Below are 20,479 nucleotides of genomic sequence, written 5' to 3'. Positions count from 1 at the left end.
CCTAACTGGTTTGGCTCAGTGAATAGAGCGTCAGCCTGCAGACTAAAGGGTCCCAGGTTCGATTCCAGTCAAGGGCACATACCTTGGTTGTTGGTAGCGGACACATCCCCAGTAGGGGGTGTGCAGGAGGCAGCTGATGGATGTTTCTCTCTTATCGATGTTCCTAACTCTCTATCCCTCTCCCTTCCTCTCTGTAAAAAATCAATAAAATATAATTTGAAAAATGTGTGTATGTATATATATATACATGTTAAAAGCTTTGTTTTATTCCAGATGATAAATGGTCATGACTGTTTTTCATGGAATACTTGAGAGTTTAGGTAGATCAGAGGGTTCAGATGTTGCTAGTTTAATATCCAGTAAATCATTTAATATTTTTGAGTTTAATAATAAGGAAAAACAATGGTAATAGAGGTGGGATAAATAGTCTCTGGTGAAGAAATTGTAGTGATCTTTGGTTATGAAACTCCAGAAGAGTGTAAAACTCTGGACTTAGCAACTTGAGTTTGTCTTCTTTGAAGAGACTAAAATTCCATATTTTGAAAAACCAACCAAAAATAAAACAACCAAACCGAACCCAACTTTCATTCTGGGAGCCTTTTAGGGAGGTGAGATGATGGGCCTAGTCCAGGGGTGGGCAAACTTTTTGACTCGAGGGCCACAATGGGTTCTTAAACTGGACTGGAGGGCCGGAACAAAAGCATGGATGGAGTGTTTGTGTGAACTAATATAAATTCAAAGTAAACATCATTACATAAAAGGGTATGGTCTTTTTTTTTTTTAGTTTTATTCTTCTCAAACAGGCCGGATCCAGCCCGCGGGCCGTAGTTTGCCCATGGCTGGACTAGTCAGACATCTGAGCCTACATTAACTTGTTCTCTTTCTAATAATTGGTACAATAATAGGATGTGTGTGTATATGAAATAAAAATGGATACTTCTGCAACAACTTACAACTTGACTGCAAATGTTGTCTTATGGTCTTCCTTTGGATAACTCTTAGCGTATGAGTGTAAATTTGAAGACTGGATTTAGTGGTTTATAATTCATTATTGCTTTGTCATATATGCAGCCAGTGTCATTCAAAGGCAAAAATTAAGGTAAAAAATAGAGATGTGATTAAGTTGTGAAATCTCAGACACAGTCCTTTATTGGGATCATCTCCTGTTTATACACTCCCAAGGTTCTACATTTGTGGTTGCGGTGTCAGTGCCCTCTGGGCAGGGAGCTTAATATTAGAGGTCTAATATAAGGTATCTTTCATCTTCTGACGCTCTTTCTTATTTAAAACTTAACGTACTATATCCATCCTGGCCCCACTCCCCATCTTTTACAAATATACAAAACCCCACTCCAGTAAACTTATGAATTGTTTAATCAAACTATGAAATGATATTTGACATCTTACTATCAACTCACTGAGTAGTGCATATACTTGTTGCTGAATCTTCACATCCAACTACGTAGCATCAACCTTCTGGTTTGTTAATCTTTATTATTGAGAAATAAGACTAAAATGTATAATTATTTTTAAGTCTATAAATATTGAACTAAGCTATGATCTTTTGTAAAGGGGACAAAAGATCACCTATAACTTTCAAACTTTGGATGGCCCAAGATTGTTTTTATTTATAATTGTTCATTATCTGAGTAGATAGAAAAGACCTGTACCAGATGACAGCCCAAATACTATGCTGTAAAAGTAAAGTTGGTAGCAATTCTGATAACACTAGAATCAAGCAATAAGAATAATTACCTAGTTGTAGAAAGATCTGAATTTACTTGCTGGAAGTAGTGGATTTTATAGTTGAAACTAGAGGCCTGGTGCACAAAAATTTGTGCACTTGTGGGGGGGGGGTCCCCTCAGCTTGGCCTGCGCCCATTCACAGTCCAGGACCCCTTGGGGGATGTCCACCTGTCGACTTAGGCCCACTCCCTGGGGGATCAGGCCTAAGCTTGCAGTCTGACATCCTCCTGGCAGTCAGGGAGCCCTCAGGGGATGTCCGACTAAAGGCTTAGGCCCTCAAGGGATTGGGTCTAAACCGTTAGTTGGACATTCTTAGTGCTGCCACAGAGGTGGGAGAGGCTCCTGCCACCACCACTGCGCTGGCCAGCCATGAGCCAGCTTCTGGCTGAGTGGCACTCCCCATATGGAAGTGCACTGACCACCAGGGGGTAGCTCCTGCATTGAACATCTGCCCCCTGGTGGCCAGTGCGCATCATAGCAACTGGTCATTCTGCCATTCAGTCAATGTGCATATTAGCCTTTCATTATTATTATTATATAGGATGTCCCTATTTCCCCCCTTTTGCCCCCTCTACCCAGCTCTTGCCCCCACTTCTCTCTGGCCATCACCATACTGTTGTCTGTTTCCATGGATTGTACATATATTTTTTTTGGCTAATCCCTTCTTTAAATTCACTTCTTTAAATTTTTATCCTATCTAATAAAAGACAAAAAGGGTAATTGACCGTACCTTCACTACACTTCCCATTGGGTAATCAGAGCGATATGCAAATTAACCGCCAACAAAGATGGCGGCCGGCAGCCACACAGCTGAAGCGAGCAGGAGGGCTCTGAGCTCCGAAAGCAACAAAGTTTCAATTATAGAAGCTAAACAAACCCCAGATACCTGCTTTCAGCAGGCCGTGGCCTCAGAGCTGGAGCAAGCAATAGCCAGCTCTCAGCTCCAGTGACGGCAACAAAGTTTCAATTATAGAAAGTAAATAAGTCCCAGAATAAAAAAATAAAAAAAAAAGGAGAGGCTGGGAGCTTCAGTCCCGGCCAGCCTGAAAATGGCCCTCAGCCCCTCACCCAGACTGGCCAGGCACCCCAGTGGGGACCTCCACCCTAAAGGGGGTGTGGCCAGCTGCAAATAGCCATCAGCCCCTCACCCAGGCTGGCCAGGCACCCCAGTGGGGACCCCCACCCTGAAGGGGGTGTGACAGGCTGCAAACAGCCATCAGCCCCTCACCCAGGCTGGCCAGGCACCCAAGCGGGACCCCCACCCTGATCCGGGACACCCTTCAGGGCAAACCAGCTGGCCCCTACCCGTGCACCAGGCCTCTATCCTATATAGTAAAAGGGTAATATGCAAACTGACCCTAACAGCAGAAAGACTGGGAATGACTGGTCACTCTGACACACACTGACCACCAGGGGGCAGTCGCTCAATGCAGGAGCTGCCCTCTGGTGGTCATTGCGCTCCCACATAGGGGAGCTCTGCTCAGCCACAAGCCAGGCTGATGGCTGCCAGTACAGCGGTGGTGGTGGGAGCCTCTCCTGCCTCCTCAGCAGCGCTAAGGATGTCCGACTGCAGCTTAGGTCTGCTCCCCGCTGGCAAGTGGACATCCCCCGAGGGCTCCCGGGCTGCCAGAGGGATGTCTGATTGCCAGCTTAGGCCCAATCTCCCGGGGAGCAGGCCTAAGCCAGCAGGTGGTCATCCTCCAAGGGGTCCCAGACTGCGAGAGGGCACAGGCCGGGCTGAGGGACCCCCTCCCCCCCGAGTTCACAAATTTTTGTGCATTGGGCCTCTAGTTTTCAGATAAGTGCTTATAACTGCACTATTATATATTTTCTATTATATCATTTAGAATTAAGATATTTTTTAATTGAACCCTTGTAAATTTTAGCACAATTTAAGAAATTATGCTAGAAGCAATTAGATTTTCATGTAATGCAGATACATTTCAATTACTATTTTATTAATTTTTAATATTTTAATATTTTAATTTAAAATAATCTCATATATGTAAAAAGAAACCTATAAAATACTACAGCATATTATATGTACCCTTCACCCAATTTCTTAGGTGTTAATAATTTAAACATAACCATTATACAACTAAAAAAATTTGGAATATGTTTTTCTTGTAATCTCTTTAATGTTACTTAATCCATTTACTTTGTTTTTGTTAATCTTCACCCAAGGATATTTTTCCATTGAATTTTAGAGAGAGTGAAGGGAAAGGGAGAGACACATTGATTGGTTGCCTCCTGCACATGCTTTGATAGGGACTGGGGATCAAGCCAGCAACTGAGGTACATGCCCTTGACTGGAATCGAACCTGGGACCCTTCAGTCCACAGGCCAATGCTCTATTGACTGAGCAAAACAGGCTGCAGCTTAATTCATTTACTTTTAATCTATATGTGTCTTTATATTTAAAGTGGGTTTTGTTTTTGCTTCACCCTCATAATCTGTCTTGGCTTCTGGGTCCGGCCTGCCTTGCCGCCGGGGACCCGATTGGGTCCCCGGTGGCAAAGGCGGTGCCGGCTCCTGAGGCTTCTGGGGTGGGGATGCCTTGCCGCCCGGGACCTGCCGATCAGGTCCCGCGCGGCAAGGCGGGGCTGGGTCTGCCCTGGGTGGCGGTGCGCTGGTGGTTTGCGCTGTCCCACCCTGCCTGCAGTATGCAAATTAGCTGCCATCTTTGTTGGCGGTTAATTTGCATATCACGCTGATTAGCCAATGGGAGGTGTAGCGAAGTTACGGTCAGTTACCTTGCTTGTCTATTATTAGATAGGATATATGGAACTTCTTGTAGTTAGGTTATATTCTTTGAAAATTGACAAGGTTTCAGACCAGGAGAGGGCTTCACCAGCAATGAAGAGTGGAGTATTGCTGTGCCCTTTCTTTCAGCCATGTCATTTGTCAGAGGAGGTATGCTCCTCATATCTGTAGGGAAACCACAATTTAGTTAGTGACCTGCTTGCTTAATGAAACCATGAGACATTTAGAAAAAATGGTTCTAAAAGCTGAAGGGAGTGAGCAACCTGTTTAACTTAAATGTTGTTTGTAAGGCTGAGGAATGCCAACATGTGTCATCAGAAGGTATGAGGGATCATGACTAAAATAAGGAAGAAGAAAGAACTAGAGCAAGGAGACTAAAGAAAGGGAATAAAATGGGATACAGTGCCTGTAAGAAAGATAGAAGGTAATTCTGTAAATTGTGTGAGGGCCACCAGTAATTATTTTAATTGTTAATCTCTGGAAACTTAACTTGTGTTTGCCTAGAACAATGTAGAAAAAAAATTACAATTTTTCTGATTATTAGTAATTTAACTTAGTAATTTAGTGCCTTTAATTATTGGAATTGCTTTTTAAAGCTACTGTTATAAAATGTTTTTTGAGTTAACTACTTTAGATTTTATTGGTAATCAAAACTAAATAATTCTTCAGATAATTGTATAGCTTTTCCTTCCTGAGATATTTTTGGTGAACCCAAATGAAACATAGAAGAGCAAATGTAAATGAATTTATTTATAAGAAATCAAGAATATATAACAGACAACGGCTTGCACTTCTGTTAAGGTTTAGTGTGAGGTCACAGGTCAAGGTACTAATAAGAGTGTTTGGGATGTCTGCTGCCATGAAACAAAATGGAAACTTGATTGATAGCTAGAGGGTTGAAGGGAGAGAGTGTGGTGGAGAAAGCAAAGGTCAGGGAGCCATTTCCCTTCTCTGCATGTATAACAATCACCTCTCCCCAAAACTAAATGTAGATGATATTGATCAATATGGCATATGTTGTGCACATTTCTTTGAGTATTGTGAAATGTCATTATATATGAAGTTGTAACAAATGTTTTAGTAGTTTGAAAGCTGAAATGAAATAGTTTATAAAAAAATTTGGTTGGTTTGATGCCAAGTTTAAAGTAATTACAGAGTACCTTATTTACTCATAAAATGTGTATGTTTTTGGTTCTTATCAAGACATGTTAAATTTTATATTAAAACCCAATTTGGGCAAAATTGCATAACAAATAAATTCCTCATATTTGTTTATTACTTTGTAATTTTTTAAAATTCTCTTTAAAATAGGTTTGGTTTGCATGAAGTCCAGTAGTTCAGTTGTGGAGTTGGTTATGCTACTGTGTTCACAGGTGAGTGACAAGAATAATGTTGATTTAAAAGTGAATTCTCACATGAATTATTTTACAAGGAAATTATAATGGTTTTATTAGAAATTTTTGTTATAATAGAGTTTGGAGTTTGCAGTTTTAAAATAATGTTATTTGTATTACAAGAGGATTACTCCTTGTCTTTGATACTAATAGATAACTTTGAAGTTAGAACAGAGATAAATTGGGTAGTGAAATAGAAACAGCATTTTAGGGTCACATTAAAAATGTTCAGATCAAATGGTCTTGAGATGGCTGAATATTTTTGCAGTGTGTATTAAGGATATAGAAACAGATTTATTTCTGTACCTTGTGGAGTACCACTTTTGACTCTCCTGGGAATAGTGGGTTTACTTCCCTTTTGTGCAGAGGTTATAAAATGAGTAATAAATAATTTTGAATTCTTGTCATTGCTAATTATTTTGGACATGCAGAGGAGATTTGGGAAAACATCAACAAAATATGGCAGCCATCATAAGATGTAGTAAATAAATTTCTAAAAGTAAAATTACTTTCAGTGTCAGGAACCTTATATCTCATGTGGTAAATTTTAATGATTTCTTAAAAACTTACATTAAAATCATGTATCCTGTAATGTTTTCTTTTTTGTTTTTCAATTAAATAGATGAATGTTTTTATTGAGAGTTTTCTTTGTAACCTTTTAAAAATGATATCTTGCTGGTAGTAAATTCCCCTACTTAAAACTTTAAAATAGCCTTTTTTAATAGGAAGGGTATTGGTCTAGAGGTCAAGGGTTCTGACCCATTTAAAAACCTTTGACCTTCATTTACAACTCTCATGGTTTACTTGCCTGACGAATAAGGATAATGCAAAATTAATGTTTCTTTGCATCGATTTATTCATTTTAGTGTCTATATTGCTAAATTTACTTAGACTGTGCTGATGGACATTTCATGAATACAAATTAAAGAATCATAGAAGGTGTGAAAAATCAATACTATGCATTGTCAATAAAATGTAATAAGAACAATTACTTCTAGAGATTACACTTAATGGATTTTTATAATGAACTTGTGAGGAGTAGTTATGTTTCTAGTGGGCTTATTATTCTTAGATTTAGTGAGATTCATGTTTTGTAATTTAATCATCTTTTAAAGAAAACTTCTTTTCTTTAAAAGCTGCCTGGATAAAATTTCCCATTAAGTAATCTGAATTGAAATAATTGCATGATTATTGCTGGGATGGTAGTTACCATATGCCATTTTTGTACTGATATGAAATTACCCTTACTTTTAAGAAACATTTGCTTGCAGTTTTGTATGTTTCTTCACAGCAGTATGAGTCTATTGTTTATAGTGATATCATTTTTCATAGGTGAATTTTGTTCATGAAGTTTCACTTTCTAGTGTAAAAGAATTGAATGCATTCTTGATACAGGAAAGCTATTTCAGATATAGTATATTGCATAGTTGAATGCAGAAGCTGAAAAGATAAAGGAATGACATGTTTTAATACACCTATTTGTCATGTATGTCACAGTGCTGTTTAATATTAATCCCATCAGATGGGATATGAAGCTTACTTAGTAGAGTAAGTTGCAAAAGTCAGATAGTTTCAAGGTTTTTGTTTGAATAAAATACATTATTGGTTATTTGAAGTCCTTCACATTTTTTATGAGTTCTTCAAAAGTCCCATGGCATTTCTATAAGATGTTGCACAGTGTGAAAAATGATGTGAAAAATGAAGCCAGAATTAGCTCCAGATGTATACAGATTGTTCCAGGGTGATAATTACATTTTTCACTTTGAATTTTCCTAATTCAAAGAGGTCAGATTGGCAATCACAAAAGTGATTTATTTTGTTAAGAAGTGAACTATCTTTTTCCACATGAAAGCTTAAGAGATATGAAATTGAATTTGAAGTCGACATTTTGCAGATACTGGGTGGGGATGCCTTGAGTTTGATTGATAATTTTTTTTAGTCTGAGATAGGATGGGAAGTGAAAAGCTAGCATCCTGCTAAAATTTTAATTAATTTTTTAAGAGGAGATGGAGAGGATTGAGTGCCAAAGATCGAAAGATCAGGTCAAAAACTCCTTTTTTAATCACATAAATAATGGGATATGCTTATGAACTTAATATCTGCAAATTTGATTTAAAACTTTACAAATTAGTTGGTGTTAATTTCATGACAGTCAGCCATCTTCTGATTATTTTTCTTGAATTCATTCAAAGCTTATATTTTTGCATCCTTTTAAACATGTTGCTAAAAATTATCCACATTTTATTACAACAGAGTATAGAGTCTAAATTTAAGAAATGAGGAAATGATCGTACTTAATTTGCTGTCATTAAGAACAAACAGGGCACTATATAATTTCTTAAAGCTTCAAGTAAGGATTATATTTTTCAATATCCACTCAATTAATAGGTTGATTGGAAACCATGTCATATTTTATCCCATTTAAGTCTTAACCTTATTTAGGCAAAATGTTATTTAGTTTTGAAAAGCTTTCTTAAAATACTCAGTATTATATTTTTGAGTAAAAACACATATATTTAAGGTTTATTAAATTAGGTTTATTCATGTATGAAATTCCATATAAAATAAGAACTACTTAAGCTCCTATACATGATTTATATCTTCTTTAAAATAGGACTGTCTACTTTCTTTAGAAAACTGTGTACTCTCAGATGTACAGAAGAAAATTGAACAAGTTCTCAATTATATTTCAGATTCAGCTTTTCACAAACATGTAACTTATTTCTTCCTGGTATTTGTTGTGTAGGTGCATAAACTTCATAGAAATCTATAAGAATTTAAAGAAAATGTTAAATAGTTCAAGTAATATTACTCTAGTGTTGTATAAAGTGTTTGTATCTTGCTCATTTGACATTAATATTATTTTTGAAAGAATTGACATTGCATTCAAGGCCACTTTATAAAAGCGTTGTGTTGCTCATCCTAATTCAGTCTGACATACATTCCAATAACACTACCTCCCTTCTTGGGTTTAAAGCTAAATTTATGACTGTGCATTGTGAAGTGCATCATTTAAAAATGGTTTCAACCCAAAACATCTAATAAATAAATAATGTGTATGGCTACTCAGTAGTAGACTTTCTAGACTAGAAATCATTCCATCGGATACTCAACAGTCCACTATCGGAGAGGGTTGTCAGATAAATCTTCTGGTAGCTGCACTCATGTCCTGTAAATCACATATTATTGTCTGAGCCTTCTGCCAGGTCATCTATTCTTTTCCCATTTATCAGAAATGCATGGAGTATATAGAAAAACTAGAAGTACCATGTAGTCTGGCCTGGCATCCTGTCTGAGTAATTAATCAGCAACAAAAGTTAATTTAAAATACTGTGTTAATGTGATTTTTCTTCAAAAATTTTTATCAATATATGTAGATTGTTGTTATGGGAAATATTTTATTCTCATGAAGGTGATGATATAAAGGTTGGTCATTTTTGATTCAAGGGTTTCTTTCTATACCTCTGAATTATGAATTTAAAAATGATAATATTCATAGTATGAACCATATGTCACTATTGTTATGATTCTTTTGTGTCAGTTTTGTGCTTTGATTTTTTTTGAATTGAGTTTTTTTTTTTAAATCTTTATAGAAAATTTTCTTCTCTTCACTCTCCTATAATTTCTCCAATTCTGGTTTCCTTTTCCTTTTTGAATTTATCCTTTGTAAATACGTGATATTAACATTACTACTCTTGACTTTTTACTTTATGACCTTTTCCCTTTTATAGCTGGGATGAGTATTTTGAGTATAGTAGACAGTTTAAACAAACCCAGGTGGGACAGGAAGCAAACCAACTCTACTGTGGCACAAAGATGTCCTTTGTTTTTAGGTCCCTCTTACTGTATAGACCTCATTTCTTACAACATTGTTCTGTCTGTTCTCAAACTATGCTGAACTGCTTAAAGTTACCCAAACATACCATCATATTTTTATGTCTTGGTATGTGCTTTTTCTTTCATTAACATCTCTCTCCTTCAAATTTGGTGACTCTAATTGCTAGCTTCTTCACATCATTGAGAACTCAGCTGAATTATTCTCCTCTCAGATTCTCATATATGTAGTCAGTAGCTTGTCTCCAGTTTGGTGCTCATCATAGAATATACCACAAATTTTAAGAATACATAGGCTAGTTTATTTATTTGTTTTTATTGTCAGTCTTTCTGTACTCTAGGTTCTAAGAAGGTAACAGCTATTTCTGTTTGGCCTATTAAAGTATACTTAGTACCCAGCAAGTCCTTGTCACATGATGGCTACCCAATGAATATGGAATAAGTTGATCATTCAGCTACCAACCAAATTAAACTGGAAGTTCCTTGAAGACAAGCACTATGTTTTGTTTCCTGTTGTATCTCCAACATCCAGCATATAATTACTATTTAATCAGATAGTTATATAATTGTATAAATATCATTATTTTTATTAAATGTATTGAGGTGACATTGGTTAAAAAGATCATATAGATTTCAAGTGTACATTTCTTTGATACATGATCTGTATATTGCATTGTATGTCCACCACTCAAAGTCAAATCATCTTCTGTCACCATATATTTGGCCCCCTTTATCCTTTTTATTTATTTATTTATTTATTTATTTATTTTTCTTTTATTTTTCTTTATTGATTAAGGTATTACACATGTGTCCTTATCCCCCCATTGCCCCACCCTCCACCCCCTCGCTCATGCCCTCACCCCCCTGGTGTCTGTGTCCATTGGTTAGGCTTATATGCAGGCATATAAGTGCTTTGGTTGATCTCTCCCCCTTACCCCCACCCTCCCCTGCCTTCCCTCTGAGGTTTAATGGTCTGATTGATGCTTCTCTGTCTCTGGATCTGTTTTTATTCATCAGTTTATGTTGTTCAATATATTCCATAAATGGCCCCCTTTATCCTTTAATTCTCCCCTGGACTCCTTCCTTCTGGTAACCACCATACTGTGTCTGTGTCTATGAGTTTCAGTGTTATATCCCACATATGAGTGAAATCATATATGGTTCTTAGCTTTTTCTGACTAATTTATTTCGCTTAGCATAGTATTCTTCAGGTCCACCCATATTGTCGCAAATGGCATTATTTTATTATTGAGTAGCATTCCATAGTATATCCGTAGTATATATGTACCATATATTTATCCAGTCATTTGTCAAAGGACACTTTGGTTGTCTCCATGTCTTGGCCACTGTGAATAATGCTGCAGTGAATGTATGGGTGCGTATATCTTTGCAAATAAATATTTTCGAGTTTTGTGGGTAGATACCCACAAGAGGGATTGCTGGCTCATATGGTAATTCGTTTATTAATTTTTCAAGGAACTGCCATACTGTTTTCCATAGTGGCTGTATGAGTTTACATTCCCATCAGCTGTGAATGATCAGGATTAATAGATACTAAAGTTCTCAAAACATTTTCTCAATTCTTTCTAGTACCTATAATTTTCCTTGGTTGGATTTGTGGTAGCCATGTGCTTATTTGCTATCCAGATGTTCCAGTATAGCAAATTCCAATGTGTGTAATGTGTGATGATAATGGATGTTGTGTGGAGAAAAGCATACAGTGCTGAATAAGTTTGGAAAATGTTGGTTTAAATTTAATTAGGTTTCTATCCTGGAACGCCCCTGAAGTTCTTTAGTAAATATATGTGTGTGTATAGGTATGTATGTAATAATGTAATGTTGACTCTGTAATGGGAATAAAATTAGTATATTTGATCACAGAATCCTTTTTATAGCCATAGTATGTTTGGATAATTTTTGTAAATTATAATTTGGCAAGAGCTGCTGTTACATCAGAAATGAGATAGTGAATAATGCAGGAAATGCCTCTTTTTAAGTATTGTGCTTCTGTTTTTCTCTGCTTCTCCAATCACAGCGATTAAATAAAATAAATAGATATGCAAAATTATAGCCAGCATTTTCTTCATAAAACAGTGATTATTTTTGCTTCATTCAGAAGGAATTATCTCAGCCACTTGTTCTCTCCTTTGTAGGTTAATTTGGACACAATTTATATGTTGTTTCTGAATCACTTCTAAAGATCTATTTCTTCCAATTTATATGTTGTTTCTGAAGAAATAGATCTTTAAAAGTGATTACAGTAAGAGTTGGTATTCTTCCTAGAGCAACTTAAGTTTAACCAGTTGTGTCGCTGTGTGTGTGTGTGTGTATTTTTTACACTATTTATGCAGATCTAACCCTAAGTTTAATATTGAATAGATCTCACTATTTTTTCTTTGTGTGCTAAAGGAGCTTGCATGGCAACAATCTGCAAAATGCATTAAATATTGAAATTTATACTTTGATATATTGTAAATAAATAATTTTATTTCCTTTGTAACCAGCTTAACCTTTTTCAATGTAACTAGGACTTTGGGGGCATTTGGCTTCTTAAAGAACAGTTTATATGTAGTATGATCCCGCTAGGATCAATATAATTTAATATTTCAACCTTTTCATAATGTTATCTCTTCTTTTGGATGTGTTTATAACTCATCCTTAGAATGTACGTATAGAGTTAATGGATGTACATTGATTGTGACTAAGTTTTGTTATTGTCAGTGCTAATGACCTTTTGATTATGAATGGATGAAAATCAGTAGGGTAGTGATTAACATCAGGATAAAAAATAGGCTTCTAGTACGATCACTTAGTTTTGCTTTACAGCTGCTGAGACTGCTTTATCCTTAAAATCACAAAGGCTGTTTTATATTGAAATGCTCAGAATTACCTTATTTTTGTGTACAATAGAAACAGTTGACCTTATAATTAGGAACTAGATACCTTTGAAGCATGATAGGAAGTTTATGGAAGTTGGAGAAGGTATCAAGGTAGATTAACTGATCATGAAAATCTTATATGCACTAAAATTTTTAAAGTATCCCAAATCAATTTAATAACTGTATGCTAATATTATAAAATAGTTAGGCTTTTGTTTGATTCAAAATATATAACAGATAACTTGCTTTTAAAGATGCATTTGTCTTTTAAACAGCAAAAACATTAAAAACAAAATAAATTAGACTAAAGTACTTTTAAAAAATAAAATATTTAAGTTGATGGATTAATGAATATCAGTTGGTTTTTATTTGAATCTAAATGCTGACCTTCAATATTAATTTAAAGTGCTATGTTACAACCAAAGGAAAGCATAATTTAACTTTAGATGCAGGATTTATTCTGAAATACAGGCATCCTGTTGATTCACTAGCACACTAGGATTTGGGAAACACAACCTTTTAAGGGAAATTTTGTGGAACTGGCCATACACCCTGTGGCTTGGCAGTCTAGTCAGAAGGATGATACCATGCTGACTATATAACTAGATCTTTGAACATTATTCTCAAGGGTGGTAAATGCAAAACAAAGTAATATCAACTGGCACTTAATTCTGCAAACTCCCTGCTGATTGGGGTATTCAGTGAAATGAAACTCTTCCTGACAGGAAGTCAGCCTATGAGGATGGAGACGTCTGAAAATAAAGTGTGCTTTAATTTAGCACCCTGCTGTTTTTTACAACTGGTCCTTTAAATTTGGGATTAGAAAGAGAGTTAGCAAGAAGGAAGAATACATGAATGGGAATATTCTTAGCGTCTCCTCAGCTACTACTGCGGGGGTTTTACTTTCTTTTTTTTCTATTACTTCAACTTAATCTGCTGGAGTTCAGTAGTATATTATAGAAAGGCTAAGTTAAAAGTGTAAAGCTTAAGATTGTTTTTGTTTAATACCAAACTCTGATAATTATGTGAAAACTCAGCTATATTCTCATCCACATTTTTTTTTATAAGTAGTATATAATTTAATGGATTTTAGTCAGAGTAATCAGGGTTCTTATGATCCAGATTCAAATTTTTCTGTTGAAACTTCTTACCTTGTTTGCCTCAGTTGGCTCTGAGATCAAATAGTTATTTAGTAATTTAGTACCCTGATATATACCATTAATATATAATAGCAAAATTTAAGAAGGGACAATTATTATGTATCAGTAATTGCACATATACTCTATTGTGCATTTTTAAGTCAGACAGCTCTTTTAAGTTAAGCTGCCATTTTATTATATGAGCTTCCAGAAGCATGTGTTCAATGTTTACAAAATCGAAGGTTCGAACTTTAATTTTTGCCTGAAATAAGAATCAGACCCTAAAGGTTATATATTTGTTTCTCTAGCAGTAAATTCTTCAGATACTGGAGTTGGACAGTATCTTAAGAACTGGATGGCTGAGACCAGGAAATGCTGTGATGATAGATTTTTGAATCTTAAGAAATTTTTTCCCCTCTACCACCTATTAATTCTGTAACCATGGGCAAATTACTTCCTTTGCTTGAGTCTTACTTTCTTATTGAGTGAAATGGATGTAATAAAAATTGTATTGGATAATATATGTAAATATATGTAGAACAGTCCATAGAGCAAAGTAGGTTATAAATTAAAGTTATTAGATTCTGACTCTTAAGTGTTTTTATAGCACACAAAATCCTCTCTCTTTATTCAGTATTTTCAATGTTGCTTGTTTTCTTTTTATGAAATTTGTTCATATTCTGGGTTTTCAAAATCCGTCCACCATTATTATTCTGCAGCATCTTTTACATTATTTTCTATCATTTTTGCAGTTATATGCCCAATCTATTCTGTGTTCACTCTGAACATAGAATATTAGAGCTAGAAGAGATTAATAGATTAGCAGATCTTTATGCATAGATTAATAGATTATGTAGGCAACAATAATGGGTAACATTAGTATTTTCCATAGGCTCCCAAAGGTGTGGTTCCCCATTTCCTGGGCTAGCTATAATGAGAGCTGCTTTAGGAAAGTCAGTATAGTATACCTGAATACAAGTGAGGTTGATGTTACTGTAACAGTTGTCTTAGGGTCTCTTGTATACTTCACAACTTTCTATTTTTACTACATTACTTTTAGCATACCTCTTGTGTTACCATAGTATAGAAATACTGCACTCTTCTGTCAGTTGGTGTAGTTTACTACTAATCAACTGTTTTTATTGCCAAATACATCATTATCAGGGAAGTTTGTTATGATGATTCTGAGCTTCAGCCTGTCAGAGTGGGGGAGACAGGAAGGGACAAAAGGAAGTATCATTTGAAAAATGCCTCTATAAAGAATCACTGATTTGGCTTATTCTTGAATTAGTGAAATGACCCATTTCCTTTCTGTTGATTTTACCTCTTTCAGTGCATACTGACAAATTTATTTTCTTGGGAGAATCTCTTCATAGTTCTTTTCGAAGGGGAGCTGTAGTTTACTGTCTTATCGAATTCAGACTTTTCTTTCTTATTTGCAAGGTCTCTGATAGCTGTTTTAATTTAGTTTATACTTATTTCTATGCTGCCTTGCAAATAGTATTCTAATATTTTACATAAACATTATATGCATCCAACCAATTTCTGGGTAGTTTACAAAAAACCCCACCAAATTCTCTAAACCTGTTCTCCACATTCTCCTGACTCTCTCTTGTGTGCAGTGTGCTTTTACATATAGTGAGTGTGAATATATATACATACTAATGTCCTAAATATGGGTGCACAGTGCATTCTTTTTGATAGTGATTATATAATTTTGAAAGTTCTTTATTTGGAAGCTCAAGTTTTCATTAGGCATTCAAGTAAAACAGCAGTATTGTCTTTTTGGGTCAGTTGGTTTGTCAGGTTATTCTTGTTACCAGATACTACATAATTGGGGGCAAATTTAATTTTGGTTTCTTACTGTTCCTTTTTCAGAGGAAAGATGATCTGTTCCTTACCCAAGAAAGCTTATACATTGACTTGATATTGCAGAGTTGTCTCACATTTATCACCATTGCAAAGATTCCCTATTGTTGTTTTGGCACTAACTTACAAGAATAGGATTCTGTTTGGTACTATGGTAAGCAAAGGAAGAAAATAGGTTTGTCAATGGCAGTGAAAAAGCAAACGGGAGAATTTTTTAAAAATAAGATTTCTACTTCTTATCAGTTACTTCAAGCCTGGCCTGCTGCCTTACTTACTTGGACATTTGGGAGTGCTATCATTGCTTTTCTGCTGATTATTAGAAGTTGCTCTTTGTGATACCTGTTTGTTATTAGCAGTTTAGCTGTGCAGCTTTCAGTTTCCTGGAGCCTGGTAGCTTTATACATAGCAAATTAAACTGAATTTCTGGAACCACAATTAAAACCAGTCACAACTGAATCACTATTAGAACCAACACTTGGAGCAGAAGTTGACTTGCTTGAATAATTTTCCAGCTCTTGCCATAATAGACTAATTTTTAAAGACGGTCTTCATTTCTTTTGATTTTTTTTGAACTTGTTAGTAAAGTTTACTTTTCCTCAGCTTGGTGTTCTGTTTCTTTAATTTGGTTTCTCTAATGTGACAGACTGAAATATGGCTCTCCCAAAAATATCCATGTTAAATAACTGAAGCCCGTGAATGTTACTTTATTTGTTCTTTGTGATCAAGAATTTTTAGATAAGGGGATACTCCTGAATTACCTGGGTGGGCTCTAAATGAGATTAGAGTTAGGCACACAGAGAAGGTGGCAGTGTGAAGATGAGCAGAGAGTGATGTAGCCACAAGCCAAGGAATGCTGACAGGTACCAGAAGCTGGAAGAGACAAGGAACAGATTCTCCCCTAGAACCTCCAGGAGTGCAACTTTGCTGATACTTTGATTTTTGGCTCAGTGAAACTGACTTTAGATTTCTCATCTCCAGAACTGAGAGAGAACAAACTTCTAGTATTTTAAGCCACCAGATTTGTGGCAATTTGTCATAGCAGCACAGGGAACTAATCTTGTGAAGATCTGAGTGTTCTTAGAGTAGTTGCTCCTCCCTCCTTCACCTAACAATGTTAAATTATAGTTTCTTTAACAAGCATCTGAATGTTTGTTATATGAAAAATTGAATCAGGTACTGTTGAGAGCTCAAAGAAGTAGTGATTCCTACCTTTAAAATGTTTCACAGTAGTCAAGGAGATAAATTCTAATTTGTGAAGTTTTTGACCCAGAAAAAATAGCAAATAAAAATTTTTATTGGGGATAAAACAGATAGGAATAAAATAGTGCCAGAGAGATGCACTGCTGATTATTTGTTTCATCAGTACTAATTTATTGGTGCAGCAAAACCAGCTTATGAAGTATTTCATCATATCACTATTGCAATTATGTTGTAGGTCAAAGAATGGACTGCATGATATTTATTCATAACATGTCTTAGGACTTTTGCATTATACTTAAAGTTGGTATCAACTAATATCTCATTAGATACATTGTTAAATATTTGAAAGAGTTATGGAAACATTCTGGATTGAAGGGCTTTTTCCAGGAAAGTAATTAAGCATACTATGATTGGCTACAGATTGTGGCTATGAACAACAATACCATGTAACTGTAGCATGCACTATGTGTGTCTGAGATGTGTGTGTTTAAAATCAGGACCAAAGCTGTATAAAAGCTAGATATAGTGTGAGGTTTGCAAAACTCTAATTCTGAAGATACCATATTTCACAGCATAAGCATTAAATGTAATGAAAATTTAAAAAAAACTTATATGCTCCTATTGAATGCTGAAATTAATGTGTTGCTCTTTCATAGTTATTTATTTTTGACATAAAGCTTTGAACACTGAAATTAAAATTTCACTTTATGTTAGCATTAAGGATTTACTCAGTGAATATATAGTATCAGTTTACAGTGGTCACTGTTCAGAGTGGAAGACCCCAAATGGTTAAACAGCAGGAGAGTTTTCTGCTTTTAGTTAAAAACTGCTGTTTTCTATGTGCTTTATTTACTACATATTTAATTCTTAATGTTGTGTGCTGTGGGATTGGGCATGCAAAAGTCAGCAGAAAGAGTTCTGGTTTTTACATCTAAAGCTATTACGTGCTGTACAATAATAAAGGCACTATTTTATTGGGTTACTTGTAATTAACTTCAGCACTAGGCATTCATATAAATCATTCGTAATCTGTTTTCTTTAGATTTTTATTCTTTTAAACTGGTTTAGCGTACTTGCTTTCTGTTATCTTTTTACGTATGGATTGAGATTGTAATTGCTTTTTGGAATTAGGCTGTCAGAAATCAACATATATGTGAGTTCAAGAAATGATTGAGGCAAGCTAATGAACTTTATGTAACATTTTATGGAGATTTGTTACTGAAATAAAATTCTGCAGTGGTATTGTTTTGTTGTGAAGCTTAATAAATAACTGTTCTCTGAAGTTAAAAAGTCTATACATTCAAAAAGTTAAAATGGCAACTATTATTAATTAGAAAATCTTTATACTTTTTATGTTTTTCAAAATCCTGAGAAAGAAAAGACGTGATTTCTTTGAATTCTTGTCAGTTTGTTGACATTCTTTTCATTTTAAACATTTGAATCTACATATGTTTTCTTTTTTCCTTTTTATTGAATTAACTGTGGTGACATTGGTTAACAAAATATACAGGGTTCATAATTTACATATATTTTCTATAATATCTGATACATGCCATTCATAGGTTGATTAGTAATTTATATTATTTTGTACTTATAACATTTTAATGATTTTATTTAGAAATGGAATAAAAATGAAATAGAGGCAGACTTTTTTGGATAAAAAATAAGCATCTAAAAAGAAACACATGCATGTCTGCCTGAGATTGTTAACAGTATATATTATTCAAAACTAAATATTAAAAAGTAAAACTTTGCCTCTAAAAATACCTTCATTTAATAAATGTTTACAGTGATCTATAGGAAGAATTTAGAGGTATGAGGTAATTTATTCTCTCCAACGATATAAAAATCTTGATGATGCTTATGAAATGAATGTTAGGTGTTTTGAGGTGGCTGATGGGAGGCATGAAGAAAGCTATTTGCACTCATGTCCTGAAAGCAGTGTTTTAAAGAACAATTCTGTATGTAAATACTTTTTTTTTGTAGCTGAATATATCAGGTGGTTTAAAAATATTTTAAAAATAATTAGCTGTTTTATATAGTTTTAATGGAAGTCTTTCATGTTTCCTCTCCAGCAGTCTCTAATGAACACTCCTTGTAATTTCAGTGCAGGCTTTGAGATTCCCTAAAGACTTGACTTCAGACCTCAAAGGGCAGCAGTTGCCATATGTCTGGAGAACTGGAGTTGCCAAACAGACTGACCATGTACTAATAGGACACATTTATATAGCTCCTGAATGTGAAGTCCTGGTATAAACTTAATGATCATCTGTTGAGAGATTGTGACTGGAAAGGATTACAGCAACTTTTGTCACCTTTTTTGAAATTAAGCTTTCTGTGTTGATTAGTGAGAGATCTTGACAGAATTGATGCCAGTTTGGGAGTTATTCATAGGATCATTATTGGTTGGAGAATGTTTTTCCTGGAAATGTGTAAATACATTTTCAAAGGCACTTGCAAATATATTTTAATATATGCTTAAACACAATAGCAAGGGGATTATTGTTTTTGAGTGATTATTTACACATAATTTGAAGCTATATTTATAGTAATTACATAATTGATTTCATGTTATCTCAGGTTTTTTTATTGTAAAATATTTGCATGTTTTATTTTGTAAATCCAGTAGTTATTTTCTCAATATTCAATTCTTTGTATATAGTACACATTAAAATATTTGTTAAATAAGCAGTTATAAAATCGAACCATTTGCTAATCCAACTTTAATAGAATTTTCTTTTAGCTCAATTTGTAGTTATCTGTATATGTAATATATTTCATTTATAAACTGAGCCATAATATTTATAGAGGTACAATGTACATTTTAGAAGTATATGTTCACAAAATTTTGAAACCAAATCTTTCCAAAAGGCAGTATTTTATTTTGCTATTTCTTGTAATGATTTGTTTTACCCTCTAAAGAGACAGTGGAGTAAGACCTCCCCTTCACTATTATGGTATATTCTTTCCTGGTCTGAGGTGACTCAGGTTGTGTTAGATATGCTGCTGAGAGAGTGCTGACACAAAGTGCAAACACTGTTGAAAAGTTCTTGATAGTTTACTTTGAGCACTTAAGATTACTGTATCTTGAACATGAACAAGTTTTCTCTAGTTTTGACCTTTAGTCCTGTGTATAATATGGTTCTCAATTTTGTGTTAATACATTCCCTGCCTCATTTGGGCTCTCCTTTGTGGCCTCCTCCTTTGAATTTTAACAGTATTTCTGTCATCTATTTAGGTAATGGGAGTTATATCCAACAAATTTGATTTATTTTACAAAGGCATATGTAACTGTAACATCTTCAAGTATTAATAATGATATTTCATTGAATAGCACAAGCCTTTACATTTTTATATTTTTTAATAAGAAAAATGAAATAGTTCAATATGAGTTTAGGTTTTTGTTAACAAAGTATTCATTTCTTTATTTTTTTTATCCTCACCTGAGGGAATTTTTTTCCATTGCTTTTCAGAGAGAGTGTAAGGGAGGGAGAAAGGGAGAGAAACATCAACATGAGAGAGAAACATCAACTGGTTGCCTCCCGCACACATCCCGATCAACCAGAGATTCAGAGCAAACTACAATCCTTGACCTTTGTGTGTGAGGACCGGCCCTCTAAACACTGAGCAACATTGGCCAGGCATCTTCATTGAT

At 34.8% G+C, this 20,479-nt stretch overlaps 1 protein-coding gene across 2 annotated transcripts in view; it reads left to right on the top strand.

Moving 5' to 3' along the window:
* The window catches only part of LRBA (LPS responsive beige-like anchor protein), a 546,641-nt gene that overhangs the window by 153,379 nt on the left and 372,783 nt on the right, over window positions 1-20,479 (top strand). Inside the window, exon 34 of one of the 2 annotated variants that reach the window (XM_014455776.2) lies at window positions 5,821-5,882. In XM_014455776.2, coding sequence (XP_014311262.1) covers window positions 5,821-5,882 — 62 coding nt within the window. Of the gene's footprint in view, window positions 1-5,820; window positions 5,883-20,479 lie in introns of those variants that run through there. The other variant, XM_023754983.1, reaches the window with a different exon arrangement.

The sequence above is a fragment of the Myotis lucifugus genome, unplaced genomic scaffold (assembly GCF_000147115.1).
Source record: "Myotis lucifugus unplaced genomic scaffold, Myoluc2.0 scaffold_1, whole genome shotgun sequence".
Taxonomy (NCBI): domain Eukaryota; kingdom Metazoa; phylum Chordata; class Mammalia; order Chiroptera; family Vespertilionidae; genus Myotis; species Myotis lucifugus.
The sequence above is the reverse complement of the archived record's forward strand: the minus strand, read 5'-3'. Positions and strand labels throughout refer to the sequence as shown.